Raw genomic sequence first — 21871 nt, 5'->3', positions numbered from 1 at the left:
AATCCACTGAACCACCCAGCTGCCCCCATAATAGAAATATCTAATGGTGGCACCTGGACCCATGGTTCCAAGATTAAATCTCATAGTCTGTTGTAGAGATAGTTAAACTACACAGAATATAATTACAAATTGCATTTACTGTTATTTGCTTCAGGGTATGAGTATTTTTTTAATGACTGTTAAGCATCCTACAGACTGAAGAATAAGTACACACATATTGAGCAACCTAAGGTAATATACATATTCATGACAATCAAAAAATGCAGATTAATAATAGCCCTAAGGTTATTATTTTCCATTTTCTACCTATCAAGCTAGTAAGCCCTTTGGCTCCAAGCTACTTTTCTTTCTTTAAAAACAAAACAAAACTTGTACAAGAATATTCATAGCTGCGCTCTTTGTGGTGGCCAAAAATTGGAAAATGAGGGGATACCCTTCAGTTGGAGAATGGCTGAACAAATTATGGTATATGTTGGTGATGGAATACTATTGTGCTCAAAGGAATAATAAAGTGGAGGAATTCCATGTGAACTGGAACAACCTCCAGGAAGTGATGCAGAGCAAAAGGAGCAGAGCCAGGAGAACATTGTAACTCCATTAGTGGAAATGCAGTGTTCCTGAACAACTCAGAGGGATCTATGAGGAAGACCACTATCCACATTCAGAGGAAAAACTGGGAGTAGAAACACAGAAGTAAAACAACTGCTTGATTACATGGGTTGAGGGGATATGATTGGGGATATAGACTCTAAATGAACATCCTAATGCAAACACCAACAACATGGAAATGGGTTCTGACCAAGGACACATGTAATACCCAGTAGAATTGTGCATCAGCTATGGGAGGGAGAGGGGGAGAGGAGGAAGGAATAGAATATGATTTTTGTAACCAAGGAATAATGTTTGAAATTGACCAAATGAAATAATGTTTTAAAAAGTTAACCAAAAAATTTATTTATTTATTTTGTTAAGTATTTCCCAGTTGAATTTATTTTTTTATTTTTATTATCATGCAAAACACACATATTGGTCATTGTCTTAAGAACACACTCATATATAATCAAAACCAAAAATAAAACCATAAATACACTGATGTGAAAGATATTATTGATTGATTGATCCGCATCCATCCCAACTCCAAAAAGTTCTTTCTTCAGAGGTAGATAGCATTCTGTATCATATATTTTTCAGGATTGTCCCAGATCATTGCATTGTCCACCCTACTTTTCCAGTCTCACAGCGCCTTTCTCCACACTACTGCAGTCTATATTCCACCAACCAGGCCTATTTGCTGTTCCCCACATTTCCCATCTCCATGCCTTTGCAAAGGTTGTCCCCTAAACCTGATATATACCTTCTCCTCTCCCTTTACTTGATGTTACTTTACTTATCTGTGTACATGTTTTCCTTAATGGCAGGGACTATTTCATATCTATAGCTCCTAGCATATAAGTATTTTTAAAGGCTTGCTGGATGGATAGATGAATTATTGGGGTGGGGTGGAACTTTGGGAAAACAGGCACACTTAATTCACTGCTGATGAAACTGCAAATTTATTCAGCTTTTCTGGAAAACAATTTGGGATTGTGAATGGGGAAAAGATGGTACATTATATTTACCATTTAACACAATCACACTACTAGGACTATTCTCCAAGGAACTTATTGATGATAAGAAAAGATTCCTATGTATAAAACACTCATAGCATCATTATTTAAAATGTTAAAAGACCAAAAAATGTGTCTAACAATTGGAAAATAGCTGAACAGATTATAAGATATGAATAATGGAATATTATTGAGCTATAAGGGATAATAAAAAAACTTAGAAAAGCATGGTAAGACAGATAAAATGATGCAAAGTAAATAAAGCAGTCAAAAGAACAGCATGTACAATGATTATCCCCAGGTAAATAAATTCAGCATGGAGAGCCAAAAATCAGTCACAGTGGTTAGTATTGTATTACCAAAGTTAAAGAGAACATTCCTTCTTTTTGTAAAAAATCAACAATCTAATTGTTTGGGCAGGGTAAGAAGTATTTCATAAAGGGATTTGTTTGAGTATTCATTATGTCCAAACAAAATGTATCCAAAATATTTTTAAGAGAAAGAAAAAGTATCTAGCAAGAAAACACTGCATATTGCATATTCCACATATCTTTCAGCACAAATCTGAGCTACTGGGCTAAGATCAGTATTCACGGTTGTGGGTTTGATCCCCATAATCTAGAGGAAATAGTCCCCAGGCTGCCATATTTGTTGATTTTATCACAAAGAAAACCAGGGCAGAGATCATGGCTGGCTGAGTTTTTAATCTACACTCTCAGATAAAGTTCAGCATAAACATCCTATTCAGGGGAAATTCAGAATGTCTTCTCCATGCTCATAAGACAAGTTGTTATCCACCTTGACACTGCCTTGCAGGAATTTGGATATAACCTCATAATCTTGAGTTTCATTGTAGTGAAATTTTATTTACACTAAATGTCTAGGGTCTTATTTATAGAGATATTCTGAAGACTGTAATTCCTGCTGATACTTTGGAATGACATTTTCTCTCTCTTCCTTACCATTCCCTGCCATTCTCAGGTGTTGTACAACATGGCAGCTGTGCAATGTCAGCTGGGACTTTGGGAAGAAGCCACCAGAAGCTTAGAAAATGCCATCTCCAAGAAACTAGAGGGAAGTTCAGCCAGTCTAGAGGCTGCCCTAGACCAGGTGAAGGTAAGTCAGGCAGCTGGATGGCATCACTGGAAGCTTATCCCTGAGGAGAGGGTCCCTGGCAAGCTAGTGAGAGAGAACTTTGGTCATCCACTATCTTCTCAGGTATATCTAGGCCAGGTCTTCAGTCTTGTTTATGTTAACATTCTGGTGCCTTGTCTTCAGAGACTCACCTAAGAACATCACTCCCTCTTTCCCCTCCTCTGTACCCAAATCCCTCTCCTTGCTATTAGTTTCTCCCATTAAACAGCTAGTCTGATAGTAATACTTTCGCTTTTCAGGCACATGCTAGAGCTGGGGTACATGATGTTGTATTTGTAGAAAGAAGGGGTGGTCAGAGGATTAAACTGTTCTATTAACTTTCTGACCTTCTCAGAAAGAAGGGGAAAAAATCAAATAGCCTTAAGCAGTACCATCCAAGCTAAGGAATCAAAGACTCCTGTGGTATTGTAATCCTCTGGAAGGAAAGTGGAGAAAGACACTAGAAGTGGGAAAAGCCCAAGTTTACTTTATTTCTACCTAAACTCATCAAGTCATTTGTCAGAAATTATTTGCTTCTTCTTAGAAACGAATCTTTCTGGACCTTCTGCAAATTCCCAAGGGTGAGGTCTTCTGCCCCCGGAAGAAGGATGTAGAGCAGCTGAATTCCATGGATTTCCTGGGGAAGTCCAAGGTAAAGCAGTCTTGTTTACACTAAACGTCTAGGGTCTTGTTTATAGAGAGATTCTGAAGACTGTAAATTCTTACCACTTGGATGAATCAGCAAAACCTTCCCCAGAACTGGGCTGGGCTGAAATCAGAGGCCAAGCTTGGTGCTACTGTTTCCAGCTGTCGGTTTAGACTTCAAAATATTCCTGGGCTTGGGAACAGCACGTGCTTGTGCCTTGAGCTGAGACCCCAGAAATCCCCAAAACAGAGACAGGGAGGCCATAGGTAGAAAAAGATGGTGAAGCCTGATATTGGAAGTTTGGGCCTTGAGTGGAAAGAAGGAAAGAGTCCTAACTAGAAAAAGAGCTAATCCTGAATCCATTCTTTTATTATTTTTTTTAAGCCCTTATCTTCTCTCTTAGAACTGAAACTAAGTGGGTGCAGCTGGGTAGCTCAGTGGATTGAGAGCCAGGCCTAGAGATGGGAGGTCCTGGGTTCAAATGTGGTCCCAGACACTTCCTAGCTGTGTGACCCTGGGCAAGTCACTTAGTTTCCATTGCCTAGCCCTGACCACTCTTCTGCCTTGGAATCAATATATAATATTTATTCTAAGGTAAAAGGTAAGGGTTAAAAAAAAATTGAAGTCAAGTATCAGTTCCAAGGCAGATGAATAGTAAGGGCTAGGCAGTTGGGGTTAAGTGACTTGCCCAGGGTCACACAGCTAGGCAGTGACCCCCTAGCTGCCCTCTGAATTCATTCTTTTCAAAATGAGAATAAAGTCTGAAATCGTAACAGAATTTGCCTGCTTTTATTTAAATCTTGTTCAATAAGCATGAGAGCTTTCACCCACTTGTTTCTAGATGATTAGTATTGGGCTTATCCAGCTCACTCTGTATCAGAGACAAGGAGAGCAACCCCATAGTATTCTGCCCAGAAAGTAATAGAAAAAAGAAAGTCAGGAACAGGAAGACGTTGGAGTGAGAGCAGTACCGAGGGGAGGTGTGGGAAGGGCTTCTAAGAAGAACAAAGCCAATGTGAAAGAAAGGTGATGTGTGTGTAGGGCCTTGGCATGAAAATTGTGATAGGCAAGGCCCTCTCTCTTGTCTCCTGCAGAAGCCTCGGTGTTTCTCATAGTTTGACCTAATGATAGGGAGGACACTAACTAAAGTGAATATTTGCCTATATTCAAAGTACTTTACATCAGAAATGTGAATTCTCAATCTTGTGTTGTAGAAAATTAGTTCTATAGATTCAGCGTAAGTAGGTTATGTGATAAATATGTAAATAATAGCTACATAATGTCTATGGAGAATAAAAACTTATGGAACTGGCCCCTGGCCACTCTGATGTGCCCAAGGAAAGAATTCTGAATCTGACCAAGAATGTCTCTTTTTTTCTTGCCTTGTCCCAGGTCATTTCATCAGTCAATCCTAATGACAGGTACATTGGTTTTGAGCCTCTCAGGCCACAGGTGAGAGGGGGACTTTCTCGTTGGGTCACTTTTTCCTTCCTTGGGAGATGACTAACTAAACGTTATAGGCATGGATGTTATTTTGGTGTCAAAGAATAAGGGCTTCTATGAACCATCCAAATGCTCTGGGGGACTAGGGGAGGGCAAAGGCAAATAATGGTATATACTTTTAAAATTTTTTATTTTTATTTTCATTTAGAAAGTAATGTCTATAATATCAATCAATTAACAAGCATTAAATACCTACTATATGCCAGGCACCATGATGGTCACTAGTATGGACCAAATATGTAAATTAAAATACAGCATGTTTTCAAAATCATGTCACCTAAACACATGGAGCTTTATAATTTTCAAAGCACTTTCAGTTACAAAGGACTTAGAAGTCATTTTAGATGAGAAAAGCTGAGGCCCAGAGGAAGGGAAATGACTTGTCTAAGGTCATACAGATTGAAAGTAGCAGAGTAAAGATTCAAGCCCAAGGCTTCTGACTTTAAAGCTAGGTTTTTTATCACTGCACTATACTGGCTCTCTCTGTAGTCTTGTTTAATTTTTATAACATAGATGAACTCATTCATCTGCTCTTTGTCCTCCACTGCCTAGAGATTGCTCCCACCTCAGCTCTCCTAGAATCTTTAATTTCCTTCAAAGCTCAGCTCAAGCACCAACTATGACATAAGGACTTTCCTGTCCTTACCGCTAGCTGTTAGTGCCTTCCCCCTCAAAAAAAGTTTATCTTCCATTTATTCTGTATGTATCTTGTACATATTTATATGTGTATGTTTTATTTCCTTCAATAAAATAAAAGCTCATTGAGGGCAGAGAATTTAATTTTTTGTGTGTATCCCTAATACCTTGCCAAGTAACCAGCACGTTTATAGGGACTTCATAAATACTTTTTGAATGATGATTGATTGATAAAAGTCCAGTTGAGTAGCATGTGAGATATGAGGAAGAAGAGATTATATTTAGCCCAGAAGATCAAAGAATCCTTCATGTTCCCAGAGGCAAATTCCCAGAGAAGAGGGGAATATGACTTTTCCCCTAGTAATCCCCACAGGTATTCTCCTGATAGATGTTCTTATTCTACTTAAATTGGCCTGCTTTCTATTCTCTAAACTTGGCATGCCATCTATGTCTGTGCCTTAGTACATACAAGCTGTTGGTCCCCCAATCCTGGAATATATTCTTTCCACACTTCCATCTTATGGAATCTCTACCTTCCTTCAAGGTTCAACTCATGTGCCAAGTCTTTTGGGAAACCTTTTCTGATCCCTTTCTTTGGTGGGATTCTCTCCCTCCTCAAATTATCATCTATATATTTATTTATATGTTGTACCTCTCAGTGCAGCTAGGTGGTCTGGAGTCAGGAAGACCCAAATTCAAATCCAGCCTAAGATACTGTGTGATCTGGAGCAAGGCACTTAACTTTGTTTCCCTCAATTTCCTTACCTGTTAAATGAGCTGGACAAGGAAATGGTAAACCACTTCAGTGTCTTATCCAAGAAATCCCCAAATGGGATTCATACGGGTCAGACATCACTGAAATGACTAAACAGCAAAAGTTTCCCAGTGAAGCATAAGTTTCTTGAAGACAGGGACTATTTTTCAACTTGATTGGCATCACCAGTAACCAGCACAGTGTGTTGCACCTACTAGGTGATTGGTAAATACTTATTAGATTGGATTAAAATAGACTAAAATTGACCTAAGTCCTGCAAAGATGCCCCTGAATATAGAAAAGTTCCTGGTCCCTAGAGGATGGTGTCAGAGGGTGAGGGGAGAGAATGGATAGGAACCTCAAGTTCTGCTTGTTGGTCACTTCCCTCAAGGCAGCTCCCTAGTTCCCTTTCCTTTTCCAATCCTTTGGAATCCATCTAAGAAATAGTCAGGGAAGTGCTGCCTTCCTCCATCTATCACAGGAAATTAAATGTAGCTTTTTCACTTGATGTTTTCTCTGAGAATACACCTGCTAGACTCCTTGATGGTACCTGTAAACCACCTGAAAGTGGACAAATTGATAAGACTGGAAAGCACGATGGAGGGGAATGTGGAAGTGGATGGAAACTAACCCACTAGACTCATCCTATGAACCACAGAACCAAGATATCAGTTCTTCCTAATGATGCCTAAGTCAGGAATCCACCAAGAGCCAAGTTGTTAGCTTTGTAACAGCTTTCTTCCAGATTTCCTTTAATTGCCTTAATCAAGACTTTAAGCTCTTGTGTACTAGGTTTATAGTAAGAAAAGTCCAAAAGTGTAAATACCCAGGTGTTCCCAGGGCTTTGGGCAACATTGGGCCACAAGCTGCCTAGCATGGTTTCCATATGGCTCTACTGGAGCAGAGTTTTGGCCCTTCTATGTCTTATATGGAAGGGAATACTTCTTCAGGACCTTGTCAGACAATGTTAGTATTTCTAAATCTCTCTGCTTGTCCTAGATTCTATTAAATAACAGTGAAAACAAATGAAAGGAAAATTAGTGTCTTTTTTCTGAGAGCGCCAAGGTCAGTTGAATCCTTGGTTAGTATAAATGCCATAGAAATAAGATCACTCAATCTCGCTGGTGGCAGGTAACTGGGGCTAGGTAATTTGGCTTTTTCTAAAACTTGTCTTTGCATCAAATTGAAGGAAGCTGAATAAAAAAAAAAAGATCCTAGTTACCATGTGACTGAAATTTCAGAGTTTTATCTTTCTTCCTTTGCACTGATGAATTCTGAGGCAAGTAAAACTCCTATGTAGTAAATCTATATTGTAAGACCACTTAATTAACTATCAAAAGTAACAACCACCAAAAAAATCCCTAAATCAGGTTACATAATGACGTCCAGTTGGTGAAGCATACACACAGCTAACATCACATTGGAGGGCTGCATTTGCTAGTGAATGGGTACTTTGACTTTTTAACTTGGCTTCGTTGCAGGAAAGTCACAATGGAATCCCATGTTCACACACAAAAGGACCTCCTAAAAGGCCCCATTTAAACCAAGTTGGGGAACCAGTTTCTCCACTTCAAGGTAAGCTGATTCTCAGGCTCCCAACCCAAGGAAGAAGAGCTCTCTATTGGTGGGTCACAATTGTGCCACACTACCTTCTCTTTCATTTAAAAATTGCACCTAGGAAAGCCATCCCTATGGGAGGTCTCTTAGGTTAGTTGATTCCTCATTCCATTTCTTTTTTTTGCAGGGCTCCCTCCTCCAGAAGGGATCAGCCTGGACTTCACAGTATGTCCTGAAAGGATGGTAAAAGGCCAGCGGCTATTTCAGGATATCATTCCTGAACATACTAAGTATCATAGGAGCACAGATTTAGAGTCAGAAAGAGATCTTAGATGCCATCTAGTCCAACTCCCTTATTTTACAGATGAATAAATTGGGGCACAGAGAAGTTGTGACTCACACAGCTAGTGGATGAGGTAAAATTCAAACCTAAGGAAGCAGTTAAGTGGTTCAGTGGATTGAGAGCCAGGCACAGAGATGAGAGGTCCTGGGTTCAAATTTTGCCTTAGAAACTTCCTAGCAGTGTAACCCTGGTAAGTCACTTAACCCCCATTGCCTAGTCTTTACTACTCTTCTGCCTTGGAACCAATACACAATATTGAGTATAAGATGGAAGGGAAGAGTTGTTTAATAAATTTAAAAAAAATTAAAACCCAAGGAGGCAGCTGGGTGGCTCAGTGAATTGAGAACCAGCCCTAGAGATGGGAGGTCCTAGGTTCAAACCTGGTCTCAGACACTTCCCAGCTGCGTGACCCTAGCCAAGTCACTTAACTTCCATTGCCTAGCCCTTACCACTCTTCTGCCTTGGAACCAATACCCAGTATTGATTCCAAGATGGAAGGTAAGGGTTTAAAAAAAAAATTCAAACCCAAGTGTTCCTGTCACCAAGTCTTGTGCTCTTTTCATTAATCCATGATGCCTCTGTGGAATATTCAGACTTTCCCCCACACCTAAAGAATAGATAGGGAGCAACTATGACACTAGAACTATGATAATTCCCTCTTCCCTTGTTCTCCTAATATCTCAGAGTGTCCTTGTAAAACTCAAAGCCAGCATTTTATCCCTACTTCCTCTGCATTATCTAGCTTCTAAACTCCCCAAAGGGCAGAGCCATATATTATCAACATCCCCATTATTCGTATTATCTCCTTCTTATTATCCTTTTTAATACAGTTCAGACAGAAATCAATGTCGATATATCTTCTGTAGGATACTGAGAGACTATCCTCAGCACAACTCCAGCACTGCACAGGATGCCAGGGACAACATGTATGCTGTTCTATTCAGTCAGCAAGGTCTTGCATTTTACATTTGCAACATCTCTAGCACATATTCTTCTCTCCTTCGATGCTGCCACCACTCTCATTACCTCATACCTGGACTATCTCAACTGACCTATCCTTGGAGGGATCACTAGAATTCTCACTTTTTGATCCTAGGTATTAAAAAAAATAAATAAAAAGATATAGTCAGGTTTACCTATTATTGAAAGCTAGCAGAGTACTTTATTAATAACTCTTGTGTCACCATGAATTGAGTCAATAATTATAGATTTTATGCAGCTCATTTGGCCCTGCCACTTTCCAGTTTTGAAAAGTAGCTAGAGTTTTGGTTTCCGAGTCTTTCTATTATTCATTATACTAACAGCACACCAGCTTTTTGTTTCTTGCTTGAACTTACATCTTTATTATGTGGGACTTCTTGCAATCACATATCCAGATAACCAGGAATTTCCCACATGCCCCTTCTTCCAGTGTTCTCTCTCATCACTCATTTCTTCATTTCTTTTGCTTTTAATTGCTAATGAAAGGAATCTGGACCTCTGATAAACTTTTGATCTCCAAATTCTATTTTGCATATTTCTGTTTTTGTTGTTGTTATTATTGTCTTCAGGTGGGTAATATTGTAATCAGGTTTTCTATTCCATGTACTAGTTGGATGCTTTTTAATAGATCTTTAATAGTAATTTCTGCCATGAAACTGTATCTATCTAACCTTAAGGATATTCCTTGATAATTCCACCTTTCCTTTTATGGTTGTTATCATGGCAAGGCCGCTGCATATGCAGTTAGGTGAAAGTTCTGAAATATTTACATTTTGTATCCAATACTGTTGAAGAATGTCTTCATTTATAATTATAGTAGATACTAGCTTTTTTGAATGACTGTTTTTGTATAACTGGTCTACTAGCTGAATTTCATGCCATTAAGTTCAAAATTGATTTTTCAGAATTGCTAAGTTCAAATGATCTCTTTTTCAAAACCATTTGAGATGTTGGTTCTGTTTTTACCATTCATTTTATTAGATATTATTTTTAAAAATCTCCATAAATGTCTGATTATTTTTATCAGGTATAATTTCTGATTTGCATTAAGTGAGTTTTTCAGTTGCCTAACTAACAGTCTTTATTTTTTCTCTATTTCATTTCCCATTTCATGTAACTTAAGCTTAGGGATGAAGTTATTTTTTATGATTGCCCTGCCCTGAGGATACCATTGACAAAAATAAGATGCAGTCCTTGCCTGTATAACTGGTGAAGTTTGTTCCTAATTTTATTGCCCATTGTTATAATTGAGTGCTGGTGCATTATGAAAGTATTTGTGTCTTCAGTCCATTTAATGTGTACACATGGTTTGCCTGCTTAAAGCACACCATCTGTTCTGAAGTATGCCTATAGGATCTTGACATTTCTGATAGGTTCTATTGTGTCACCTTCTTGTGGTATTAGAATACAAAATAATCTGTCATTAATTACTCTATATCAAGCTGATCATTATGCTGGCTTCAAGTAAGGCCAGTTTGTAAGCTTGTATCCCTATGCCAGTCCATTTTTTGCTTAAATTCATCACACTGAATAGTGTTCATCTTTTAGCCCAACTGGACAATGTTTCAGGTTTCTGTCAGGCTGTCACAGTTTCTATAGCTATCTCAATGCTCATAGAGTCCCTGTTATATATCATTAAAACTCTGGCATTCCCTAATTTTATGATTCCATCCCTTCCCCAAGATATGAACAAGGGACCAGACTTAAAAGGAATCAATGCTGTTGCTGCTGCTGCTGCTGCTGCTGTTGATAAACAACTTTCTATTTAGTGTTTAGAATAAATAAATGGGGGAGGGGGCACCTGGGTGGCTCCTGGGTGGCTCAGTGGATGGAGTGCCAGGCCTAGAGATGGGAGGCCCTGTGTTCAAATTGGTCCCCTAACTGTGTGACCCTGGGCAAATCACTTAACCCTTATTGCCTAGCCCTTACTGCTCTGATGCCTTGGAATTAATACATAGTATTGATTGAAAAAGAATAAACAAATTGATAAAGCATTTGTTAAACTCTTTTTCTTTACAAAGCACCATGCTAAGTGCTGGGAATGCCAATAGAAAAGCAAGACCATCTCTGCTCGAGGAGCTCATATACTCACAAGAAAAGTCTCAGCTGCAAATCAAACGGAAAGGCCCTGTGGTCCTCAGGGTGTAGTCTCAAAATAGATATTAATCCCTCTTCTTCTATATCTTTTCCATTGATAAAATTGTTATCTGTTTTTTAATGCTAACCCACTTGACAATGGCTAGGACTTTATTTTTTTTAATTAAAAACATTTTTATCAATTGCATGAAATAAGTTTCTGCATAAGTTTTCATAAGTTATATGATCGAATCTATCATCTTCCCTCTCTTCCCTTTCCCTTCCTGGTGCTGGCAGGTGATTTGATCTGGATTATACATGTTATTATCATGCAAAATATATTTCCAGATTGTTCTTTAAAAAAAAACCCTTACCTTCTGTCTTGGAATCAATACTGTGTATTGTTTCCAAGGCAGAAGAGTGGTAAGGGCTAGGCAATGGGGGTCAAGTGACTTGCCCAGGGTCACCCAGCTAGGGAGTGTCTGAGGCCAGATTGGAACCCAGAACCTCCCATCTCTAGACCTGACTCTCATTTCACTGAGCCACCCAGCTGCCCCATGGAGTTTTTATAAGTGAGAAATCTTATAAAACCAAAACACATATATGTGAATAAGAAAGAAATATTTATGAGAGGGAGCCTTTCTTATTCCCCTGGGATCTTTTGGTTAATATGACTGCCTAAACTCAGTTTATCTCCATTCTGTACTCTATGTCCCATCAGGGCCCAGCAGCCCAGGGAGAGGTGTCTAGCAGCCTAGACACATCCGTCAGGCTCAATGTACATTGTACTTTCACCGTGACCCTGGAGGTAAAAAGGGGAACATCTGTGCCTGTCCTCAGAGCCCTGCTGAGAGAGAAGCTCCTACAGCAATCAGAATGTGCACAGCTCAGGTATGGATTCTAAGGACATAGGGCATCCCTTTGTGCAATGGCAAGCCCCAGAATATATACACCTGTTAGAAAGAATCATGCTATTCACCTCCTAACAGAAAGGTGATAGTCTTCAGGTACAGAATGAGACATGCATTTTTTGGCCACAGTCAATGAGTAAATTTGTTCTGCTTGATTTTACATTTTATAAGGATTTTTGGTTTTGTTTTTTTCTTTTTTGAATGAAGTAGGGGTTAGGAGGAAGAGAATATAGGTATCTGTTCTTTTTCCAAAATTTAATTTAAAAAAAAAAGGAATCCAACTAATCCCAAAAAATTAGTCCATGGGTAAGAAGAGAATTCAGGAATATTTTTGGACAAAACATTAAATAGCACTGATATTGACTCATGGAATTATAGATTCTCTTTTTTAAGGAAGAGATTGAAAAGAAGGGTAGAAACAATCTATGGAAAAAGGAAAGGATGGGATCAAGGGGTCAGGGACCACCTCTTTATCAGAAACTGGAGTAGAGGAAACAGTAAGACATGATATCAAAGGATTTTTTAAAAGTAGAGAAGAGGTGGTTCATGAGAAATAGCCTCTAATTTCTCAGTAAAATTATGTCCCTAATCCCTTCTCACTTCCTTCCTGCCTACTTTTCTCATTGTTTGTTTTGTTTCTTTACCACCAATCTTTTCTTTTCTGCCTTTGAATATGCTCCAGTTGCTACTGTCTTAAAGAACCTCTGGCTTAATCTCAGCATTTCTTACCAAATATCTCTTCTGTAGCTCATTGGAATGCCTCCAGTAATCATTCTACTTCTGAGAAGCCAGCTTTCCCAAGGGGATAACTTGGTCAGCTGTATCTATTTCCTCATCACCTTATTCCTTCCTTGACTTCCTGAAATCTAGCTCCTAGTCCTCTCTCTCATAAAACTGTTTGACACGATGGTGACATAATGGGGTGGTAAAGTTAGAGTTACTGGATTCCTATTGGGCACTGGTCTTGGAGTCAGGAAGACCTTGATTCAAATCCTGCCTCAATCATTTACTAGTTGTGTAATAGGAGATTAGTCACTTTAAGCTCTCTGTGCCTCATTTTTTTAAAAATCTATAAAATGAAAGGGTTAGAATTAATGGCTTCTAAGGTCCCTTCAGGCTCCAAATTTATGACTCCATGACTCTGTTCTCTGAGTCAAATCCAACAACTAAAAATCTTTATCTTCCTTCTCAGATATGAGACTCTCCTGGGGTCAGAACTATTATCTCCTCAGTTTCCTAGCTTAGCCCCACCCTCCAACTGATGATCTCATAGCCTCACCCCTCACATTATTTTTTTTATCACTCTTCCTTATCCTCTGCCCAACCCCATATTGACTGGGCACTGGGTTGAATTGGAACTCAGAAATCCTCATTTCAGTTTGAATCTAATAGGGTCAAAAGAGATCTTAACATGAGAACAGCATTTTTTTGATTGACCCATTGGGGGTATACTGGGGGAGTCCCTTGTAAGGTTATCATAGCATCCTCACTTCTGCTGCCTTCACTGAAACAACAAAGTAGGTTTTAAGAGTATAGAGGTGACATGATGAAAGCAATTAATTGTCCACATTCCACTGTGCTCATGAAGGAGTTGACCTTCGTAGGTGTAAGAGCAGCATTAATCAATCAACCATAATTTATTACATACTATATCCCAGGTACTATGCTAGGTGCTGGGAATATAAAGAAGAAGAAAAGAAGCATCCCCTGACATCCAATATATTTCATTCTATTGGAGAGACAACATACTAATATATGACACTATAATAAGCATATATAAGCACAATAATCAACATATGTAAAATATATTTAAAATGAATACATGATAATTTTTGGGAGGGAGAATACCAGTGACTATAGGATGGAGATCAGGAAAGACTTCATGAAGAATGTGATACCTGAATATTTGTTACAAAGGGCTTTTTTCTTTTATTTTTCCCAATGAGGAGAGGGAAATAGGAGGGAGAAAAAATGAAATTTAATTAATTTGAAAAATTAAATTACAAGTTAAAAAACAGTTTTGAATTAAAAAAAAGAATATGGTTCTTGAGTTGAATTTTGAAGAAATAAAAAGAGATTCTGTGAAGTAGAGGTGAAGAGGGAGTATATTACAGGTTTGGAGGGCAGCCAGTACAAAGGGATAAAAACAGGAAATGGAGTGTCATGTGTGAGGAACAGTGAGATTAGATTGCCTGGACTGAAAAATGGAAGAAATGAAGTAAAAGAGAATCAGGCTAGAAAGTTAAGTTAGGGCCAAGTTATGAAGGACTTTACTCCACAGAACTCAATATTTGGTCCTATAGATCATAGGGAGTCATTGGAGTTAATCAAATAGAGGAATGGTATGCAATTTAGAAAAATCACTTTGGTAACTGTATGAAAGATGGCAAAAAAGAGAGGCTTGATTCAAAGAGACCAATTAGGAAACTATTTCAGTAGTCCCAGTGACGGTTTGAAATTGGGTGGTAGCCATAGGAATAAGAAAGAAATGGATATGAGAGATGTTATGGAGAGAGAAAACAATGTGGAATGAAGTCAAGGGATTTTTAAGATGTGGAGAAGAGAAGAAGAGGGAGCCTCTATTTTCTCAGTAAAGTATGAAATGAGGTTCTTAGCTGAGAGGGGAAAACCAGAGAAAAAGGCCTGGAGGCCTGAAAGAAAGGAGAGTTAGAAATAGCCTCAAGGGGGAGTAGGATGTAGTATCAATTAGGAAAGAGGAAAAAAAAGGATTGACTTGCTATAATGGGGTTTGTCAAGATTAAAGAACATAAACAGGGATCCCTCACCTATCACGGGAGTTAAATTCCAGACACCCTCGAGATAGGTGAAACCCTCAAGACAGTAGAGGGAGAGCAAACAGAGTGATGCTACAGTCACTGAGCCAGTCAGTGCCCAAGATACAGAACACAGCAATGAGGTTAGTTAGCCTTTCGTCAGCAAATAGTGTGCCATGTACACTCTCACATTGGCAAACTTGTGCAAGAGGTAGTAGCATACTACATTTCCATTGTGTACAGTACGTTATTCATCCACAAAATCCCGTGATATAGCAAAAACTCTGTGATAGAGAATTAGATATATATATATATTTTTAAAACTGTGATAGTGAAGCCTCGATAAGTGAACTGCAATATAACAGGGGACAACTGTATTTCTAATGAGCCCTGTCAATGAGGTTCTTTGACTTCCTCCACCTCCATTCCCATGAGTAGGAGCAGAGAAGGTAGACTGTAAGGTGATCCAGGCTTAGGGGTTGGCCAAGTATCTTTGACTCTGGATTAGAAAGAAAAGGCTTCATGTGTCTGGGATGTTCTACCCTGTTGCTCCCTCCTGCCCTGGCTTCCCTTATCCAGGTTTCTCCTCGGGTTGAGGAGAAAGAACTAGTATAAGGCATCAGTGGTGTTTCCTTTTCATGGAAGAATTGTTTAAAGGGCAATTTTGTTAAGAGAGGTAATATCTATTTCTGTCTGTGTCCAGAGGTGGACCCTAAGCTTCCCTTAATGAAGTTAGGCACTAATAGTAAATCTTCCATCATACACCCATGCTCTGAGGACCAATCTGTGTGCCTATAATTTGGCAGACTATGCATGTGATGTGAAATAAACAACAGGTGACTAAATATCTATTGCAGTTATAGTCACCAGGACAGTGGGAAATTCATTACAATTTCTGAGGAAGAGGCATGTAAAAAGATGTGGCAGGAAGCAGCAGCAGGCAGAAGATTGAGTCTCCAATGCCAGGTAAGTCTCCAAGGTATCTTCTAGGAACTCTGGGGGCAAGAGAGAGTACAGAAATAGGAGTGGAGGAGGAATTGTCATGGGGTAGATAGCAGCCCTATCTAGGCTACTCTCCTTCCAGACTCCAGATTCACCCCTTATGTTTCTGCTCAGGGCTTTCTGGGCACTTTTCTACCCATCAGTCTATCTGTGCCTATTGTTTATCCATTCATACCTGGAGCCTAAAGAAGCAATAAAGCCAGAGTTACTGGCCTTCCCAGCAACTCCAGGGTATAACTAGGGTCAGGTCAGATGTAGGAAACAAGCACATACTCACTCATCTGAATTCCCAGAAAAGCAATTGTTTCTCTAGATTGTGAGAGCTCTTTTCAAGAGCTGGCAAAGGTCATCTGCAGTGCAAGAGAAGGGATTGTAAACAGGATGGTCTTTCAAAGAGCTGTAATGACTGCAGTGGATGTGTTCTGGTTTGGTGATACCATTCATGTTTACTTGCTGCTTACCTCATCACCAGCCTCAGTCCCTGTATCCAGAGGTGTGCTGATAAATTTTTTCAACAACCAGCTTGTTAAAACAAAACAACACAACACAACGCAGAGTACATTTTAACTTTAATCTTCATAATTAACATTTTCTTAAGTCTAGAATCAAGAAAATAATAAATCAAGCCCTAATTTGTAATGTTCACAAATTCTGAATAAATGCTTGGACCAAAAATTTAAGAATAGGCTCTTGGTTGGTTCAAACTGGCTCTAGAACACCCCTGCTTATATCCATAAACCATAAAGTAATATTTATTCACTGGTCTCCCAGTCATAATTATACATTCAGGTCTGACCAAACAGGTGGTTGTCTCTCCAAAGCTTCATGTTGACCTTTCCTGCCAAATGTTTTCTCTTCTTGTATAGTCTAATTAGCCTTAGTTCTTCTTATCATCTTGACTGTCCCTTCTCTCAATCCAGCCTGGCTCCCCCCTCCTCCTCTGACTCAATTCACTCTCCTCCCTTCCTCTGACTCAACCTGTCCATCTTTTCCTCCTCTAACTCAATATGACTCTCTCACTCAACCTGGTTCTTCTCTCCTATTAGGGAACAGAATGCACTGGAGGCCGACCTGTGCTCTATCGAATGGTTGCTCAGTACAGCTATTCTGCACAGGGACCTGAAGACTTAGAATTTCAGAAAGGGGACACCCTGGACATTCTCTCTGAAGGTACTGGGATTTAGGCGACTCCTTTTGCTAAGACCAGTCATTAAAGAACTGTTCATTTGTTTCAGTTGTATCCAGCTTTTCATGACCCCATTTGAGATTTTTTGGTAAAGATACTGGAGTGTGCTACCATTTCTTTCTCCAGCTTATTTTATAGCTCTGGACACTGAGGCAAACAGGGTTAAGTGGCGGCATGCCTAGGGTCACGCAGGTAGTAAGTGTCTGAGGCCAGATTTGTACTTATCAAGTCTTCCTGAGTCTAGATCAGGTACTCTATCCACTGTACCACCTAGCTACCCCAATACTTGTCATATCTAGGCCTCCCTTAGCACTGGATTAGTGGATGAGATTCCTATGTATGGCTGAACCTAGGATTACACAATGATATAACACAAGATACTGGAATTTAGAAGCAGGAATTTTAGATGTCATCTAGTCTGACCCCCTCATTTTGAAGATAAGGAAACTGAGGTCCAAAGAGATCAGGTCCCTTCACACAGGTAAAAATGGAAGAGATCGGGTTCAAATGTAAGTCTTGTGACTCCCAAGAAAGCCTTTTTTCTAAAAGCTGAAATTCCTGAAGGCCAAGTTAGAAATTAGATACCTGCATGAGCCTGGTTCCTAGCCACAGATTGAATCCTTTGGAAAATCAGGTTGAGAGCCTGGCCTGCCCCTCAGACCACCAGGGAGTACTGCTTTTCTACCCCTAAAGTATGGCCCAGTTTCTCTGGTGGTTATTTTTTCCCTTTTTAAAGCTGCTGCAGCATTTTCTTTTAAAAAAAAAATCTTACCTTCCATCTTAGAATCAATACTCTGTATGGTTGCAAGGCAGAAGAGTGACAAGGGCTAGCAATGCAGGTTAAGTGATTTGTCCAGGGTAGCATAGCTAGGAAGTGTCTGAGGACAGATTTGAGCCCAGGATCTCCTATCTCTAGGTCTGGCTCTCAATCCACTGAGCCCCCTAGCTGGCCCCCCCTTTTTTAAGCTTCTAACATTTTGCTAGGATAGAATGGAAATATTTCTAGTCATTCCCTGATAAAATCCCTGCAGCCTTTTCCTATCCTGCTTAGCAATAAACTTCCAAACTTCTTCCCAAATCTAATAGCAATTTTAGGACCAGCCATAACTGTGCTCCCTTTTGGTCAGTAATATAAATAACCTAGAGTGGGCTACTTCTAAGTGTGACCCAAAGACTTTGTCTCTTTGAAACTTTTTGGTTTTTGATTGTGATATCTTTCTGTTTTTGCAGTGAATGATGAGTGGCTGGAAGGCCATTGCAGAGGCCACATTGGCATTTTCCCCAAGTGTTTTGCTCAGTTGGCCAGCATAGCCAAAGAAGAGGCTCCCATCGAAGCACCCATGACTTACACCTTCTGAACACTCCCCAAGAGAACAAGGACCAGTGAATGCATAGCTCCCTGCCATCACTGGAGTGCCCATTCCCATGGCCAGAGGGTTCTCTAGGAGTCCCATCTCCATGAAGATTTCCAAAAGAAAAGACTTCCACTTACTTTAGAAGACATAGGCGTCTAGCTACTGGGAATAGGAATATCCATTTCATAGGATATCAGCATCCTGATTAAGAGGATCATAGGATTTAGAACTGGAAAAAGAGATCTGAGAGATCACTGAATCCAACCTTCTCCTACTTTTATAGAGGAAGAAAAGGAGGCTGAGAGAGAACTGATTTGCCTAAGGTCGCAAAACTAAGAAATAGCAGAACTGAGATCTGAACTGGGTCCTCTTACTCCAAGCCCAATGCTTTTTCACTAGGCCCAATAATCACTGGGGTAAAAATAAGCTGGAGGGCAGCAGATCATTCCTAACTACCAGCCTTAGAACCATTCTAATCCAACCTCTTCATTTTTCAGATGAGGTCCAGGGGGGGAAAGATTTCCTCAAGGTCAAACAATAGCAAAGCCTGGACTGTGCTTCCTCCTCCAAAAGGGGAAATACCCAATGAAAGATTTTATTACAACTGTTATCTATATCATCTAGGGGGAAAAATCTTTTAAAAATCTAACCCGATACTCAATTCATGTCTAGTTAATGACATAGCAACATTCTTGTGGTATTAAAAAAAAAGGAAACAAAGCAGATATCTATTGGTTCAGGAAATGGCTAAACAAATTGTAGTAATTTAGTGGAATATTCCTATGCTGTAAGAAATTATGAGTATGAAGAATACAGAAAGCTGTAACAAAGGAGAGAAATCTCTTCCCTCTTCTCCTTTTCCAATTGCCTGAAGCCCAAGGGAGATCTGTGCTCTAAACCAGGCAGGGCCCAAAGAAGCTTACAGGGTGCTCTCCCCCACTCACTTGTCCCAATCCTCTTGACGTCTCCTAATTATAGACAGCAATAAGGATCTGCTCTTGTCACCCCAAAGTACAAATCCTTGAGCTCTTAGAGCACAGGTAAATCCCTTTAAGAATCAGAGAAGATGCATAGATTCATCTCCTTTGTGCTCATTCCTCTCCCTTCCCTATCAGCCTCTACTGATGCTAGTCTTGCTAAGCAAACTTTCTTTTCAATTTTTTTCTAACCCTTACCTTCCATCTTGGACTCAATACTGTGTATTGGTTCCAAGGCAAAAGAATAGTAAGGACTAGGTAATGGGCATTAAGTGACTTATCTGAGGTCAAATTTGAACCCAGGACCTCCCATCTTAGAATCTACACTAAGAATTGGCTCTAAGGTAAAAGAGTGGTAAAGGCTAAGCAATGGGGGTTAAGTGACTTGCCCAGGGTCACATAGCTAGGAAGTGTCTGAGATCACATTTGAACCTAGGACCTCTCGTCTCTAGGCCTGGCTCTCAATCCACTGAGCTACCCAGCTGCCCCCTAAGCAAACTTTTTTTTTCCTTTCTTTTTATCCTTTGTTACAAGCAACAGCTTTTCTGAAACAGGACATTTAGTCCCTAACTATCTCTGCTATTTTGTATTTCTTTCCCTGAGCACAGATGAGGAAAGGAATATACCTTAAGGAAGGAAGGAAAGAAAGAAAGAAAGAAAGAAAGAAAGAAAGAAAGAAAGAAAGAAAGAAAGAAAGAAAGAAAGAAAGAAAGAAAGAAAGAAAGAAAGAAAGAAAGAAAGAAAGAAAGAAAGAAAGAAAGAAAGAAAGAGAGAAAGAGAGAAAGAAAGAAAGAAAGGGAGAAAGAAAGAAAGGGAGAAAGAAAGAAAGAGAGAGAGAAAGAGAGAAAGAAAGAAAGAAAGAGAGAAAGAGAGAAAGAAAGAGAGAAAGAGAGAAAGAAAGAAAGAGAGAAAGAAAGAAAGGAAGGAAGAAAGAAAGAAAGAAAGGAAGGAAGGAAGGAAGGAAGGAAGGAAGGAAGGAAGGAAGGAAGGAAGGAAGGAAGGAAGAAAGGAAGAAAGGAAGAAAGGAAGAAAGGAAGAAAGAAAGGAAGAAAGAAAGAAAGAAAGAAAGAAAGAAAGAAAGAAAGAAAGAAAGAAAGAAAGAAAGAAAGAAAGAAAGAAAGAAAGAAAGAAAGAAAGAAAGAAAGAAAGAAAGAAAGAAAGAAAGAAAGGAAGGAAGGAAGGAAGGAAGGAAGGAAGGAAGGAAGGAAGGAAGAAAGGAAGGAAGGAAGAAAGAAAGAAAGAAAGAAAGAAAGAAAGAAAGAAAGAAAGAAAGAAAGAAAGAAAGAAAGAAAGAAAGAAAGAAAGAAAGAAAGAAAGAAAGAAAGAAAGAAAGAAAGAAAGAAAGAAAGAAAGAAAGAAAGAAAGGAAGAAAGGAAGAAAGGAAGAAAGGAAGAAAGGAAGAAAGGAAGAAAGAAAGAAAGAAAGAAAGAAAGAAAGAAAGAAAGAAAGAAAGAAAGAAAGAAAGAAAGAAAGAAAGAAAGAAAGAAAGAAAGAAAGAAAGAAAGAAAGAAAGAAAGGAAGAAAGAAAGGAAGGAAGAAAGAACAAAGGAAGGAAAAGAAACAAAACTAGTATGTAAGCCAAAGTTATCAATAAAAAAATGTTTAAATGAATGGAATCCTTTTAGTACTTTTCATGGTAACATAAAACTAGAAAACAAAGTGTGTGATTGCTAATTGAGAAATGACTGGACAAATTGTAGGATATTAATATCAATATGCTTTTTAAAAATCCTTAACTTCTGTCTGAGAATTGTGCTATAATTAAATTTTCTTGGAAATTGTATCTTAATTTGTAATTATTTATTAAATAATAAAAAGAGGGCCAGAGAAGGAAAAGGCACCAGCCACGAGTGACCAGATGTTCCCTTAGCAGCCTTCTCCCTGAGTCAGACTACCCAGCTGGCACCCTCCTAGCTGCCTCCACCAGGTCAGCAGTACAGCCATACCATAGGCAAACCAGCAGTCTCTTAGCCACCTCCTCTCTCTGAGATTCTCACACCAGAGACGCATTTCCTTCCCCTGCTCCAATTTGTGCTCTTCGTGACATCCCTTTCCCAAGCCCCTCTGATTCAGAGGACTTCGATCTCAGACCAGACAAGAGGCAGGTCTTCTGGACACCAGGAGTCGCCACATGCTCTTTAGAATGGCTGCACAGCACTACTACAGTGTCTTCTAGCATGGTAGGCAGGACTCTACCCATCACCTCAGAGAGATATGGTTCAGGGGCTCAGAAGTAAAATCTTTTGCTTTAAAATCAAAAAGTTGTTTCAGTATATAAAAAAAAAAAAGATAGCATTAAATTTCCACAACTGATACAAGTATCAGTTCCGAGTTAGAAGAGTAATAGGACTAGGCACTTGGGTGACTTGCCCAGGGTCATACAGCTAGGAAGTGTCTGAGGTCATATTTGAACCCAAGTCTTTCCAACT

General features: G+C 39.3%; 1 protein-coding gene across 1 annotated transcript in view; it reads left to right on the top strand.

The window, feature by feature from the left end:
• The window catches only part of NOXA1 (NADPH oxidase activator 1), a 49624-nt gene extending 28408 nt beyond the window's left edge, over positions 1 to 21216 (top strand). Inside the window, exons 6-15 of the mRNA XM_056817211.1 lie at positions 2589 to 2723; positions 3286 to 3393; positions 4780 to 4839; positions 7762 to 7855; positions 8025 to 8208; positions 11183 to 11303; positions 11926 to 12128; positions 15780 to 15888; positions 16971 to 17094; positions 18341 to 21216. Coding sequence (XP_056673189.1) covers positions 2589 to 2723; positions 3286 to 3393; positions 4780 to 4839; positions 7762 to 7855; positions 8025 to 8208; positions 11183 to 11303; positions 11926 to 12128; positions 15780 to 15888; positions 16971 to 17094; positions 18341 to 18468 — 1266 coding nt within the window. The 3' untranslated portion in view covers positions 18469 to 21216. The remainder of the gene's footprint in view (positions 1 to 2588; positions 2724 to 3285; positions 3394 to 4779; positions 4840 to 7761; positions 7856 to 8024; positions 8209 to 11182; positions 11304 to 11925; positions 12129 to 15779; positions 15889 to 16970; positions 17095 to 18340) is intronic.
• Positions 21217 to 21871: the final 655 nt, after the last annotated feature.

The sequence above is a fragment of the Monodelphis domestica genome, chromosome 1 (genome assembly GCF_027887165.1).
Source record: "Monodelphis domestica isolate mMonDom1 chromosome 1, mMonDom1.pri, whole genome shotgun sequence".
Lineage (NCBI taxonomy): Eukaryota > Metazoa > Chordata > Mammalia > Didelphimorphia > Didelphidae > Monodelphis > Monodelphis domestica.
Note: the sequence above shows the minus strand (reverse complement) of the source record. Positions and strands in the feature narration are given on the sequence as shown.